The sequence below is a fragment of the Pipistrellus kuhlii genome, unplaced genomic scaffold (assembly GCF_014108245.1).
Source record: "Pipistrellus kuhlii isolate mPipKuh1 unplaced genomic scaffold, mPipKuh1.p scaffold_m20_p_14, whole genome shotgun sequence".
Lineage (NCBI taxonomy): Eukaryota > Metazoa > Chordata > Mammalia > Chiroptera > Vespertilionidae > Pipistrellus > Pipistrellus kuhlii.
In genome coordinates, this window is record NW_023425449.1 from 28,761,310 (window position 1) to 28,777,371 (window position 16,062).

Here is a 16,062-nt window from a genome sequence, read left to right on the forward strand (position 1 = left end):
ACGGTCTCAAACTTTTATAGACACTACGTAAATTTATTCACAGGTGATAAACTCGGGCATGTTTTTTTAGTTGCTTAATCTACCTCAAGGCACAAGTACAATTAATGGAATCAAAGTTCACGTCTATGTGTTGACAGCATCACCTGGAAAAATGCAGAAGGCCATTTATGAGAATGAGATAATTTTGTGATGTTGGAAGCCATGAGCCAGAGAGATGACTGGGACAAATATGTAGCAAAGGAGGAAACTTACTGAGCCTCATTGATAAAGGGTCGGTGGGCAAGAATAGTGATGATTTTTGGAAAATGCAATTTATATTGAGTTTACATTTCACAAAATATATTTTTATTGATTTCAGAGAGGAAGGGAGAAAGAAAGAGAAACAACAATGATGGAGAGAATCATCAATCAGCTGCCTCCTGCACACTCCACACTGCAACCCGCAAACACAGGCTGCTCTAAAAATGTCATACATAATAACATGACTGTAATTGCTAGAGTGATTTTGGATTATTGTAGCTGAATATCTGAATGTCGAGAATTTCTGATAATTGGAAAATTACTAAACCAAATTTTTTAATGTACTATATAGTAAATCAGTGGTTCACAAAGTATGGTCCAGATTCCTCCAGTTATCTCTAAGGATCTCATGGTTGTCAGGGTTGGATATATGTCTGTTTCATGTTTACAGCAGATCATTGCTTATATTATCACTTAGCATAAATCATTTCATTTTCTACCAATTAATAGATGTCATCTTTTAAATAGTGCATTAAATCAGCACTGGAGTTGCAGTGAGGTAATTTGTTTTTGTTAATTGGTAGTGACACAATGAAGAGATTGATTTGGGGGAAAGAATTACACCTTGAACTCGAAAACAGGATAAAAAGTTTGAGAATTAGCCCTACCTGTGGATAGAGCATCAGCCTGTGGACTGAAGGGTTCCAGGTTCCATTCCAATCAAGGACACATGCCCAGTTTGTGGGCTCCATCCCTAGTCTGGGGTGTGCAGGAGGCCAATGATTCTCTCTCATCATTGATGTTTCTATCTGTCTCTCTCCCGCTCCCTTCCTCTCTGAAATCAATAAAAATATATATTTTTTTAAAAAAGCCAAAACCGGTTTTTGTTCAGTGGATAGAGCGTCGGCCTGTGGACTGAAGGGTCCCAGGTTCGATTCCAGTGAAGGGCATGTACCTTGGTTGCGGGCACATCCCCAGTAGGGTCTAAAAGTCCTATGGGCTTTATCCCCGGAATAAACAATTATTTGTAAGTTCTTAATTGCTTGCCATTCTGAGTAGGGTGATGAAGTCCCTTCTATCCCGCTAGAACTGTGAATCCATACTGTACATGCTCCCCCCCATTTTCCCATTTCCCTTTTAGTTCTTCTAGGGATAACAAGGGAAAATCCAGTTTTAGTATGTGTTCATGGGGAATTCAAATGAGCAAAGAATTCCAAAGACAGTAAGGCAAAATGAGGTTTATATTGTTTTTCAGAACTACGGAGGAGGAAGTAAAGGAAATCACAGGGAAATAAAAAGACTTAATGTTTAGGCTGGCCGGCATGGCTCAGTTGTTGAACATTGAACTATGAACCAGGAGGTTACGGTTTGATTCTCCGTCAGGGCATATTCCTGAGTTTCTGCTTGATCCCCAGTGTGGGGCGTGCAGGAGGCAGCTAATCAAGGATTCTTTCTCATCATTGATGTTTCTATCTCTCCCTCTCCTTTCCTCTTTGAAATCAATAAAAACATTTTTTTTTTAAAATAAAAAGACTTAATGGTTAGTAAACAAATGGACATCGGGCCACTTTGAAACAATGGGACACAGAGAGGACTTGGATCAAATGGGCTTTTCTAGGTTTCTCCCTGTTTATCACACTTAGTTCAGATTAAAGTATAGTCATCTATGATGATGTCCAATATTAGCTTACCAAGAAAGCTACCTGTCTTATGACCTAACTAGACTCAAGAATTGATTTGACAATATCTAAAAGATTATTGTCAATATCTAAAGAATAGTTGGAGTATGTCTTAGTCCAGATTCCCCAAAATGGTAATCCGCATGTTGGAGGGTTATGAGGGATTGCACTAAGTAGCAGCACTAAAGGGGCGCCAGAGAAATAAAATTGGGCCGAAGTTGAACTGCAAAGCAGCCGTGGGAGACATCAATCAATCTCAGAGCCAGTTCTGGAGCTGAATCATAACTCAATGATTTTTATCTATTTAGCTTGCATCAAAATAAATTCCTCTGTCATTCCCACATCTATTCCACTCCCCCCCCCCCACAGTCTTAACTAAATTTCTCTTCTCATTCCTCAATCTTAATGATGTTTCTCATTCCTCAATTATTTTTTCATACTGGTCTCCAGTTTGAAAAAACAAGTCATTTTTACCTCAAATGATACCTGCATAACTTTGGGATTGACATTAGGCAGGGGCTGTCTGAATATGAGCTTTCTGAATTCTAAAGAAAACTCAAGTTTTACATGGTTTTTAAAACATGTGACAAAAATACCAGTGATAGTATCTGTAAAAAAAATGTAGACATACAAGCCAAAAAAAGACCTCTAGGCATTGAGTTACAAAATCAAAGAATTTTCAAGCAAGTTGAGATTACATAACCAAAACCATTCATTTAAAAGATGAGAATACAGGAATCCAGAAAGATTAAGTAATATGTTCAAGGATATATTTAATTATTATACATTTATATACTTATAAATTCTGTGTATTATAAAATACAGACAAACATTTATATATAGGAGAAATAATTTAAACAATATTTTGTTAATGGTACAAAAATCCTTTTTGCTTTTATTATTAATAATATTTGGGATGAGTGCTAAGTGAATATATATAATTATTTTTAAAAATCTAAGGTTATCACTTTTTGATACAGCAAACCAAAGTTCAATTTTAAGTTCAATTTATTTTGAAACTTGGTTAAAAACAGCAACAGAGATGTGTGGGTCCAATATTCATTTCTCAATTCCACCCACTTAGTCAAAAGTTTTTGTGGAAAATTACTTAGAAAATTTCCTTTTTGTTTACTGTGGATTAACTGTTCTGGACAAGTGGAAGGTGCTATACCGGTACTTTCAAACTTTAAAAAAGTGACTGAATCCCACTGAAGTGCCTCATTTTAAAGGGATGATTTTAAAATAAGTTTGAAAAATCTAAATGTGGAGATATGAATTTTTATAGATGACATACTTATACTTATTTCAGATATAAAATTAATTATTCCCAAACATATATATTAATGATTTTTTAAAATGCTTTTGTATTTATTGTTAAAACATTCTATGAAATGACAGATTAAATGTGTGTTTGTAAGTATCCACTAGGTGGAGTAATTCTAATAGTTACATCAAAATAAAGGTCAGCATAGTTGGAACTTCTGTAAAAACTTTTTATTAGAGATTAATACATACACATTTTACAAATAATTCACCCCAAAAAGATAACAGATCTAACTGTTAGAGTTAAAGCTATAAAAATTCTAAGAGAAAACAGGAGAAAATATTTGTGATCTTGGTTTAGGTAAAGATTTCTCAGTACACCATAAGCATGAACCATAAAAGACAAAATTAATAAATAAAATAAAAATTAGAAACTTCTGGTCTCTAAAACATACTATGATGAAAAGTAAAAGCCACAGACTAGGAAACAGTGTTTCCAAACCCCGTATCTGATTAAGTCCTTGTATGCTGACTGCACAAAAGAACTCTAACCAGTCAATAATAAGGAGGCAAACAATTTAAAGGGGAGGGGGACGGACACACCATTAAAGGAGAAAGATGGATGGCAAATAAGCACATGGAAAGATGCTCACCACCTGTCCATAACTGATATAGGAATACATAATCTGAAATTCATTGCCTTCTATGACGTGTAAAGACAGGGAAAATCCTTCTGGTGGCACCATAAAACAAGACCTGACCTGCTATTCCAAAGGGCAGGGTCCCTAGGCCTGGCCCAGGATCAGGGCCCATTGGGGTCTTCTGGCTGCTGGCAGGGGCCTTCCTTTGCTCTGCGCTGCCCTCTGGTGGTCAGCGCACATCAAAGCGAGCAATTGAACTCAGTCTCCTCGTTGAATCCCAAGGGGACACTTTGCTTATTAGCCTTTTTTATACATAGATAAAGCTTATGTTATTTTTCTACAATCTAATATCACGCATATTCTTTTGCAATTTACCAATTATTAGACATATAGGTTATACCAAATTTTGAAATTATAATGAAGACCAGTTAAAATTAGATGAAAATATAACTCGGTTGGTTAGAGCATTGCCCCGATACACCAAGGTTGCAGGTTTGATCCCCAGTCAGGGCACATACAAGAATCAACCAGTGAATGCACAAATAAGTGGAACAACAGATTGATGTTTCTCTTTCTCTCTCCTTCCTATCTCTCTAAAATCAACTAAAGCTTAATCTATATTTTTTTCCAAAAAGTTAGATGAAAATAAATTAGTATAAAACAAGTACAATCTTGTCCTGGGGGGGGGGGGGCAGTGGGGGTGGGAGGACAGTGTTGGGGATGGACAACAATTTTTAAAGATTCATAAAACATTACAAACCCACTCACATAATCCGTATGACATGTTGTCTGGCTTGCTTTCCATCAAACCTCCTTTGGTCAAGTTATTTTCAGTTGAATAGTAATGACACACTATGTGCTGAGTACTATGACAGAAAAATTAAATACCTGGTCCTTATCCTCGAGGAGCTAAAAGACTAGTAAAGGCCCTGGGCAACATAAATGGCACCCACTATCTGACCCTCTCTGGGAGGAGCCAGGAAGGTATCCTTGAGGATAGTAATTTAAGTGAGCCCTGAAGGGTGAATGAGTTACCCAAAAGGAGGACTCAGAAGAATGGGAGTGGGAAAAGATTTCCAGGCAGAAGCAACAACCTGTGCAAAGATACAGAGTCAAGAACGAGTTTGGTATGTTGAGAAAATTCTAAGTGATAGATTGCAGCTAGAAAGTAGGGGCATATGTGTATGGGATTTGGAGGGGAGAACATGAGAAGTTATAGAAGTCTACAAAGTGAGTGTGCTCAATTCAGTCCTCTAGAGTGTAAGAAAACTTGTAATTTTATGTTTACTTTATATTTTAATTTTTCTTATGATGTAATTTATAATGCAAACCATAAATTATAAAATATAAAATTTCCTGAATTGGGAATGGTGCTCAAAATTGCTTTTCTATTTCAGGGTATGAGTGGAACGACATTTGGAGACAACTGCTCTAGGTGAAGGGCAGCTGAAGGGTTTTAAGGAGGGAAGTAGGGCAACACGATCTAAGCAGTGGCAGCAGGGTGGAGGGTGACTGATGGGAGAACATGCAAGCAGCTCAGAGGCATTAGTCAAGCTGAGAAATGATGAGGCTGGATTAGGAAGTTGCCATGTCTTTGTAAATTTCTTGGACAAAACATGAGAATGAATGAAATGAGCTCCAAAATGGGAGGCTGAAAAAAAAAAATGGGGACATGTCAAAAGGACATAAAAATAGCATTTTCTCCTGATAGCCAAAGCTTGAAACAATTTAAACAACAAAATAATGACAATACTGGGTTATATAACCTAAATAATAATATAAATCTGGGAGAAAGTGTTACCAGAGAATTAAACTTCCCCACCACTGGTGAGAATGAGGTTCTTGGGGTTCTTATTTCTGAAATGTTTTCAGAAACCCCCATGGGAGAATGAGATGTGGAAAAAAGCTTTATTTGCATAAAGTTACATTCCTAAGGTTCCAAAGTGCCTTTACAAGATCCATAAACCCAGTCTAAGTTGTGAGAAAATGAAGTTTAATATTGATCTCTCATCACCTATTGTTCCAGTTTTCTTCAGTGCTAAACATTCTGACTTTTACCTGAGCACGTGGCAACTTAGAACATACCAGGATATAATTTCACATTTCCTTCAACTAGGTATTTTCTTACGGCTGGGACAATTTAGCAGGAGGTAGGCAGAAATAGGAAATGTAATTTCTATAAAATGTCCTTAAAGGGAAGTGAAAGTGATGTGCTTTGGTTCATCTTTCTATTATTTTTTAATTAATTTTTTTTTTTTTTTTTTTTTTTTTTTTACAGAGAGGAAGGGAGGATACGGAGCTAGAAACATTGATAAGAGAGAAACATTGATCAGCTGCCTCTTGCACACCTCCTACTGGAGATGTGCCGGCAACCAAGTACATGCCCTTGACCAGAATCGACCCTGGGACCTTTCAGTCCGCAGGCCAGTGCTCTATCCACTGAGCCAAACCGGTTAGGGCAATTCATCTTCTTTTCCCAGGTAGGAATGTGATTATGAGGGCTGGAGATTGGGCAATCATCTTGTCCTGGGGGGAAATATTATCATGAGGATGATGGGGCAAGAGGCTAGAAGCCCAAAACCTGATACTGTGACAGCAACCCAAGCCTTGGACTGACTACCTGCAGTGAACCTAATTTGGTCTGATACAGGGAATCATGCAGAAGCACAGGGCCACTGGGTAGAGTTGTACAGAAAGAAAACTCACTGGATAAAGACACAGAGCGATGGAAGGGAAAACGCAGTCTGCTCCCTCCTTCCCAGGCTCCGAGCAGTGCTGTGCTCATCAGGGGGCTGATACACCAGTGGCCTGTGCAAGAGTGAAATTCTGTCTAATCTCTAGGTCAGCATCTCCCAAAATATCGCCCACATATTAGACCTCATATGAGAACAATGTGGTGGAGATGACGTTAGGTAGTTCCCAGGTGTACTTTGAAAAAGTATTTAATATTAAATGAAATTGGTTTATATCTCATGGCAGTGAGCTCTCCATTGTGCAAGTGCAGAACTCACAAGAAGAAAAGACAAGAAAGGAGTCTGAGGGGCAAGAATGAAAGTGAACAGAAACTCACCAGAACATGCCATCAGGCAGCAGCCTTATGTGGTGGCTAGAGTGCAAGCTCTGAAGCCAAGTTGCCTGGGTTCAAATCCTGGTTCTCACAGTGACTAGCTGTGCTATTTTGACCATGTTCCTTAACCTCAATGTGGGTCAGTTTTCTATAGTAGCACTTAACACACAAGGACGCTAAGAGGACTGACGCGCTTATTACAGTGCCTAACATAATGAACACTGAATGAATGCAAGCTCTACCACCATTCTGGGAATTATTTAGCAATGCAGCCAGACACTAGTCCTGTATAACCTCTACTGGTTGAAAGCTTATTCTATGCCAGGAATTATATATATCTGACCTTTGTTTTACTCATTGTAAATGAAGGCTTGGAAAATTTCAATGACTTTCCCAAGGTTTTATAATTAATTCTAGCCCAGCCAGAATTCAGATTGGTTGGATTCCAAAGCCATGCTTTTTAACTTAGATAATTAAGAATCAAAGACATGGCCTGAAAAATTTCACAAACTTCCTTTATATGATTTCAAACCCCCCCCCCCCCCCCAAACATGTCCTGGAGTAGCCAAACTAAACAGGTCTGTAGGGGACAAGCCAGACTGGCTCTGTCAGTGGATTCCATTCCTTTAAGCATGTCCTCAGGTGAGGAAAACCATCCATCAATCAAAGGTCTGTATGGGAATGCAACAGGGTAGACTGGAAAGATTAAGATCAACAACTGGAAGGGTGAGGAAGTCTTGGGAAATGGCCAGAGCCCGCGGCCTAAACTGAGTATTAGTGAGTCCCTGGGACATGTGGCAAAATGGGACTGCGTGGGAAGCTGGCCAGACCTGGAAGTGCCTCTTGGTGATGGCTATGAAATAGCTGATTCCCAAGGAGTCCCAGAATTATTATTCTTCAGTGTTTCTAAAATCTTGTTGCTTTGTCAACCACAAAATGAATCCAACAACTCAGCAACTGTATACTTTCTAAATTATCACCTATTTGATGGCTTTGGGAGAATTTAGTCATTTAAATTGTTTCTTTATATAGAGAGTCCACATCACGCCTGTTAGGCAAGGAATCTTTGCCTTGATTGCAAAGATGTTATTTCAACACATATCGAAACGTTGCATATCGGTGCTTTGGTTTTTGCCAGTTTCCAGAAAAGTGACTTTACCGATTACTTTTAAACATATCTCCTTTTAGGACGAGGCAAGGATTCTTATCTTTACCAAAGTTAACTTGACTCTTCATAATCAACCTAACATCTCAGGAGGGGAACACAAGTCCATGAACTGAGGGGCCAAGTCGGCTCCGCAGCTTCCGGGTGAATGGGGAGACATTCCTTATCCCGTTGCTGGGGTTTGGGGCGAACCAACACTTGCAGGCTCACCTCCTACTGGCTTTTGGGGGTCAAGAGTGCCCAGAGCTCCAACCCCAGCCACTTCGTTGCACGTGCCGGCTCGTGCCCACGGGCCCAGCCAGCGTGTCCTGGAGCGCGGCTGACTCACCGGGCCACGCACGTGGCTTTGGAGTCTCCGCAGGTTCCCGGGGAGGCCCGGCTACCGCTGTTCGCACGGGCGCTCCAACCAGCCTAAGCTCACCCCGCCGCCGCCGACACGGCTCTCCTACATCCCCGACAGCCGCGCCTCCCGCCCGGGCCCACTTCCGGCCAGAAAAAACCGGAAGCCGGCTGTAGCCCAGTATCCCGCCGCCGCCCGCCGCCCGCCCCGCACGCTCAGGACAGCGCAAAAGGAAGTTGTGGAAGCCCCTTGGGAAGGGGGGGGGGGGGGGGGGGGGGGGGAAAGAAGGAACGCAGGCAGCCGCGCAGGCGCGCACGCTCCGTGACGCATGCGCGCAGGGCCCGGCGCGCGGCGGCTCCGGTCTCCGGTGACGTGGCGTGCGGAGGCGGAGCCCCCAGGCCGGTGGCGGGAGGCGGGGGAGGCGGAAGCGCGAGGTGAGCGCGGACGTCAGAGTGGAGAGCGGAAGGTCAGCGAGGCTCGGAGCGGAAGTGAGACCAGGGGAGCCTGTCCGCCATTGTGGCCCCGAGAAGCGCGGAGAGCGAGCGGGGAAGACGAGCGTGCAAGCGGAAGAGACGGGGCCCTGCTACCGACTCTCCCGAGCGCCGGTGCCATCGTTCCGGCTTTTTTTTTTTTTTTTCCTGCGAGCGGCGGCGGCGGCGGCAGCGGCTGGCACGGTCCACTCGGCGGAGGGCGGCTTCCAACTGCTGTGAGTGCACGGGGAGAGGCCCAGGCGGCGGCGGCGGCGGCTCGCGGGTGCGGTGAAGAATGTCAGCCACTAGCGTGGATCAGGTGAGGGAGCCGAGGCCTCAGGCTCGGCGAAGGCCCGAGCTCGGAGCTCCACCCTCGCGTGGGGCTTCGGCTCCTCCCCGTCGCCGCCGCTGCCGGCCCCATAACGGTGCCCCGGGCGGGCGCCAGTGGCCGCGGCGCCGCCCGCCGCCCCGGGTCTGCGGCGGAGGCGGGAGGCCGCGGGCCGCGGGGCGGGGGAGGGACCAGCCGGCTGCTCGCCGGGCCTCAGGGCGCATCCCGAGGCGGCCGCCGGGGCTGGGCTGGGCCCGGCGGGCTCGGGAGAAGGGCCCCGAGTGGCGGGAGTAGGTGTAAAGACGAGGGTATGGGGGTGGTAAGGGAATCGGGGGCCTAGGAGGACAGGGTGGCCTTCTCTCCTTCGCGGATTGTTTTAAAATAACTTGTCTTGGATAGCGCCTTTGATTAAGACACTTTCCCTCTTTTTTTTTTTTTCTTTCCCCTCCCCCTCTTCACGTTACGACACCTTTCGTCTTGCTACAGAGACCTAAAGGGCAAGGAAATAAAGGTGAGTTTGGGTATTGCTTATCTCACTCATCCATGTTGGTTCCATGTTGTTATTTTTTTAAAACGGTGTGAGGGTCTTTCTATTTGTTTTTGCGCTTTCGCGCACGCACACACAAACACACACACACACCCTTTTTTTTTTTTTTTTTTAATGTAGGATTGGAGAAACGATTCATCATGGCTAAGGCAGCCCAGTGCTCTCCAAAACTTCTGTAGGTCCTTGCTTTGAGGCCAATTTTATAGAAAGCAAAATGGTATGAGAAACAGTGTTCCACTTGGTTGTATTCCAGTTCAGGCGGTAGTGTTTTGAATATAGTAACGTTTAAAATTTCTTTTTCGATTTGCCCATATTGGGTAACTTATTTATATATGTAGATAAGTGGAGATTTTGTTTGTCATGTCTAGGTTCCTTTGGAACATGCAACCCCATAGCATTCCATGTCACATTAGTGCAAATTGTACTGTTAATCATTGATTCCATTGAAGTCAGTTATGCTAGAGATCGGAGACCAGCAGGCATGTTATCTCTCTCTCTATGTGGTCCTGATTGCAAGGTGGGACTCAATCTGGGGTGTTAGAAAGGACTGACTGTGAAGGAGATAGTTGGTTATGTGACTTGCAATTTAGTTTTTGAAGAAGAAAGTACTACTGAAAATAAAGCATTTTAAAAAATTAGTGTATTTACTAATATGGAATAGTTCAGTCAGCTGACTGAAACATGGCATTGGTCATGTGACATGTGTGAGTATGGAACAATAACTGCTTTCTTGGGACAGTGCCAATTAAATAACATTACAGTGAATGATATGTTTATTGACAGTTTGTAATAGGACCTGAAATTACACTAAACATGGTTATGCTTCCTGTTTTTCTTTTTTCTTTTAGAAGCAAAGTATTACCTAGAAAATAAGATCTACGATAGCTTTTAGATGCACTTCAACCTCTTTATGGTGCTCTTTTCGATTCAGGTTATTTGCTATAGCAAATTTGAAAGGAATAGGTACTGTGTACACAGCTTAGTTAATTTTGTTTGATTTGTACAATTCATTTGAGAATTTATGCATTCCAGATATTTGGCACTGTATTAAGTAATAATTTATTGTTTTGTTTTGATTAAGATAAATTTTCTTGGAGTATATATACATTTAGAAATTTTAAATTCTTGAATTTAATTTTTAGAGTTTAATTTTTAATTTTAGGTTTTTTTTATGTTGTGAGTATAAACCTCAGGATTTGATATAGTTAATTTATTTTAAGTGAGTTTTAAAAAACTTTTTGTAAACTTAAAAAGCATGGTCTGTTACTTGTTTTTGCTAGTCTTCCCATTAGGAGGTATGTAGAGTTGGAGATATGTGAAGTTTGTTCCCATTATTGCCTAGCATAAGCTATTTTATCTTTGGGGAGGTGGCATTTTGCAAGGCTATTTGAAATGCTAAGTGTTTTGTGTTAATCTGCTGTAAGGTAAGTATGCAAGTTCTATGAAGTATTTTTTTGTCAAAACAAAATAGAAAATTTATTGAATAAGTCATTGCTATAAACTTGATTTACAACATAGTCATTTCACTTAAGTATGTCCTACTGACATTTTTTATATTATAGATATAAATTATATATAAGTAATATTGCATATTGGTCATAAATAAATTTTTTTTGTTATTAACATTGTTTTAATCTATTAGTGTCACCTTTGTTAGGTGTATTTAGGTACATGTACAGAACATTTATTTGGATAGTTCTTTATGCCAAGAAATTTTCTTTCTCCTTTATTATTCAGTTCATAATCTCATTCATGGATAGAAGCATGGACTCGGTGGTTACCTAGGAGATCTGTGTTCTAATACTGCTTATGGCCACTGACTTGCCAAGTGAGCTTGAACACAGTGCATCTTTTAATCAGAATTTCCCCTCTATAAAAAAGAATGAATAATTCCAGTCATAAAGTCTGTAAATATATTATGATTGTTGTAATTACAGTAGTCCACTGCTTTAGCAGTTATATCTGCTGAGTTTCTTTTCACTTCCTCACCTATTTTTTAAATACTTTATTAATTTTAGCCAGAGAGGGAGGGAAGGAGGGAGAGGGGGGTGGGGAGAGAGAGAGGAAGAAAGGGAGGGAGGGAAGGAGGGAGAGAGGGAGAGAGAGAGAGAAGAAGGAAGGGAAGAAGGGAGAGAGGGAGAGAGAGAGAAGAAGGAAGGGAGGGAAGGAGGGAGGGAGGGAGGGAGGGAGGGAGGGAGAGAGAGAGAGAGAGAGAGAGAGAGAGAGAGAGAGAGAGAGAGAGAGAGATAGATCCTCCAAAGTGGCAATCCCGGAGCATGTGCACAGATGACAGTCAGTTGAGCCACACTGGCCAGGGCCTCAATTCATCTTACTGGTATTTTTAAGATGCAGGAAGACTATTGCCTAAGATACCGCAGGAGAGAAAAATGCTACCCTCCTAAAAGTATTGGTAGTCACTTAAGATATCTTTTTTTTTTTTTAATATATTTTATTGATTTTTTTACAGAGAGGAAGAGAGAGGGATAGAGAGTTAGAAACATCGATGAGAGTGAATCATCGATCAGCTGCCTCTTGCACACCCCCTACTGGGGATGTGCCCGCAACCCAGGTACATGCCCCTGACCGGAATCGAACCCGGTACCTTTCAGTCTGCAAGCTGATGCTCTATTCCACATGTGTCAAACACAAGGCCCGCGGGCCAAATCCGTCCCGCCAGGCCTTGCAATATGGCCCGCACCGCGCTGTCATCACTGCACTCCGCTGCGTTTCCATCACAATGACAGTTTATGACTGTTCAGTAAACCATTCGGCCCGCGATTTAGGCTGGATTTTAGATTTTGGCCCCTTCTCTGATTGAGTTCGACACCCCTACTCTATTCATTGAACCAAACCGGTTTCGGCCACTTAAGATATCTTAAAATGGTAGATACTACAAGGGAAAAATACACATATACATTAGTTGTATTTTTATGCCTCTGCATAAAAATTACAAGGAGAAGGCACCCCCAAGTGAATTTACTCAAGTAGTATATGTGAGAAAACTAGTCAGCCTTAGCTGACTTGGTTTTCAAGCTATGAAATTGTTTTACAGTTATTCTGTTTATTTTTATGAAGCAGAAAGCAAAGTTATTTTTCTTTAACTTAGAGCCTCAGTATTCGGAAAATATTAGTATTAAACTTGAATTTAGAACTTATGAAAAATACATGTCCTGAGGAGGTGTTAGAGTTTTGAAAGCAGGATCCTTTTCAGTTCATATGATTTCAGAGATGCTGTGTTTCTCCTCTAAATTATTGTTAGTCAACAGCGTTGGCTTTATACCTGGCCTTAGTGTCTTCGATTTTCTGCTAATTCTTTTTCTATATATCTTTAATGACATAAATGCACTAAAGGAACTAAAATTAAAATTTTAAAAGAATTTTATAGCAATGTCTTTGTAAGGCAAAATGCTTTTGTTGTCTAAAGTCTAGGTTTATTTGTTTATAAGTTTGAATCCTTTTAAATTCATCTATCGTATACTCCGTTAAATATTAGAATTGTTTTTATTATTGGCCATGGTGAAGGGTAGTAGAAATTTAAAGATGATTATTTATCTGTTGGTCCATAATTTAAAACTTATTTTATATCGCTTTTATTTTTTTACAAGAAGGATTTTTGCTTGCTGGAATCAAAGTGTATTACTCCTTTTCCTGCAGGCACTGTAGAGAAAGAGGCAGATCCCATGCTCCTAGTAGCCCTCAGGCCTTACTGCTTGCTTCTTCTATTCCTTAAGTTTATAAATAGATATATTGAAAGTAATTTATCTTTACTTCTCTCTCTTACCCTCCCAACATTGGTGCAACTGCAATGTCAAATGTCAAAGATGTAGATTAAACTGAGCTATTTTTTAGCGTTTCAGAAAAGTAGTTGAAAAATTCCTTGTATTTTGGCAATATTCTTTTGTAACATCTCCAATATCCCCTCTGGAAATGATTGCAAAGCACTTAACTGTCATTTTAGGCTTTATTATTAATCCTCAAAACATTCCTATAAGGAGATAGAGGGTATATGGTATTGTCACTGTTTTTGTAGGTGGGAAAACATGATGCACAGATCTGTTGACTTTCCTAACTTGATGTAGTCAGACCAGAGCAAAGAATCACCTGGCTCCTAAGGCCCATGTTCTATCTTGATTTGACTCTGCTTCATAGAGCAGAGGAAACAAGCGAAGAATCATGTAAGTCATCTGTTCTTTTTTCCCTGAAGGACTTGTACAGACTATGGAACTAGCTTAGATTTCATTACTATTTAATGGCTCTCAGTCTCCAAGACATTAAATTGTGATTAAGTAATGTTCAAAAACCAAAGTCTTTAAGACAGTGGAATTTCTTAAATGTATGCTCATGAAACTCAAAGGCTCGCTTCTTATTCAGACTTTAATTGAATGCAAATTACTTGTCAGTATGCATAAAATACGTTTAATTAAACATTTCCTTTGACAAACTCCTTGAGTAGTCTTTTAAAATTTCTTAGACATTTATGCATCACTTATAAATGATTGTAGACTACTTACTGTGTGTGAATGTTTTGTTCTTAGTCTCAGCCTCTTACTAGAAGAGAAAGGATAGAACAGAGGAAATAAGAACAGCAGTTTAATATGTATTTGGATAAAATTTAAGCAGGCACTTTTTACCACATTAGCAGTGTGGATTGAATTTGTGGGAATCTAACAAATATAAGAAATAGATGGTTATGATTTGAAAAGGGAGACTGTTTCAAATAGGTATTAATAATACGAGTGTAATAGTCCAAAAGTATAGTAAAGAATTATTTTTCAAGAGGTAATGCATTATGCATAGCTATCTTTGATAAAGGAGTGGTAAAGACAAACCGGTGTGTTAGAATCTCTTGGGCTGACATGATTAGCCCACCAGAAATAGCCCAAGGTACCCATCTCTTTATTTTCATTTCTATTAGCTGTTACCCTGTTTAAAATCTGGGGAGCGCATTTAGCTCAACCTTGGCTGATGTGCTATTTTTATTATATAGAGTTAAGCCACCTCAGTGGATCAAGTTGACCATCAGGTTTCTCTTGCAGTCTTTAAGGGGCAATGAATGTTTACTTTGAAGGCTTCACAATATAGCATTGTTTCTTTGAGTTGTCATTGCTGCTTAGTGGGAGGCAAAGAACCAAGGGCTATCACCTAGTTTTGTTCCCATGTCATTGTCAATTTGCGATTACATTATAGGTGATTTTAACTCAAATTAAGAAAAATTAAAATGGTATGCTGTTATAAAGGAACACACCTTAAATTCATTGCCCCTGACATTAATTTATAATATTTTGTGACATTATTTTAAGTAATAAATACCCAGATATTAGGGGTGTTTTTGTTTCTATAACATCAGTCAATATCCACCAGAAAAGTTCAACTGTTTATATCGAAATAGTATAGAATAGTATATTTTCATAGACAGCACAGCAAATTTTAGCCTAGTAAACTTCTGTGGTCCTAAAATAAATTGTAATCCTAACTAGATCTTGTAATATTTTATGTAATATTCAAGATTATTGAATACTGTTACTGAATACTCTGAGGTGAGGTGGATAGGTACTATTATCATCCTCTTTGAACAGAAAAGTAGAGTTACAAAAACTAAGTCACTAATGAGAGATCGATCACCCAACTTCTCAGTGTTGGACTTAGGATTCAAACCCAGGATCTTCATACCTCAAGTTTGCTCAAAAGCACTCAATGTCAAGAGAATAACTATAGAGCGTTTATGGAAATGGTCTCTGGACAAATATGGCATTATAAGTTCTTCTGATTGGTTTTCCTGTGTGTTGCAAGAGTAATCATGGCTGTCTTTAGTGTCTGAATTTTATTTGTATTGTCATGTGAAAGTCTTTGTAATTTTAATTTAGAATTTTTTCATAATTTATTCATTGTGATATTGGTTCAAGTTAATTTTAGTCACTTTTTAAAAATTGGGAACATTTAAGATATTTATTGTAACTTTTAGTTATCAAAAAAGTTCTTTACATTTTTTGGACTAAGTAATAGATTTAATTTAACAAAGTTAGAGAACATTCAGAGATCTGTAACACTATTTGAAGTGGTATCTTAGATTCAAATATAGCATTAGCGAACCCTTCCAACATTTTTAAATTTAACTGTTTGCTTACTACAGTGTTGAAATTGGAATATTTACTTTATGATTTTGGTAATCAAAAGTGTATATATAATTTGTATTTCTCTAATCTTAGGCATATCAATATAAGATTTGTAACTTTTTGGTAGCACAAATATTTGTATCCAAAATTAAATTAATCTTGAGTGTTTAGGTGAAAAAAAGAAAGACCTCAGCATAACTTTTTGTGAC

At 39.7% G+C, this 16,062-nt stretch overlaps 1 protein-coding gene across 11 annotated transcripts in view; it reads left to right on the forward strand.

Annotated features, from left to right (window-relative positions):
• The first annotated feature begins 8,704 nt into the window (after positions 1–8,704).
• The window catches only part of YTHDF3 (YTH N6-methyladenosine RNA binding protein 3), a 33,328-nt gene continuing 25,970 nt past the window's right edge, over positions 8,705–16,062 (forward strand). For 2 of the 11 annotated variants that reach the window (XR_004987755.2, XR_004987758.2), the window contains exons 1-3: positions 8,942–9,184; positions 9,680–9,704; positions 13,771–13,915. Coding sequence is in view for 3 of the 11 variants with exons in the window: in XM_036437011.2 (XP_036292904.2) it covers positions 8,724–9,101; positions 9,680–9,704 (403 nt within the window). In the remaining 8 variants the exon portion in view is untranslated. Of the gene's footprint in view, positions 9,185–9,679; positions 9,705–11,149; positions 11,165–13,770; positions 13,916–16,062 lie in introns of those variants that run through there. The other 9 variants (XR_004987757.2, XR_004987760.2, XR_004987756.2 and 6 more) reach the window with 8 other exon arrangements.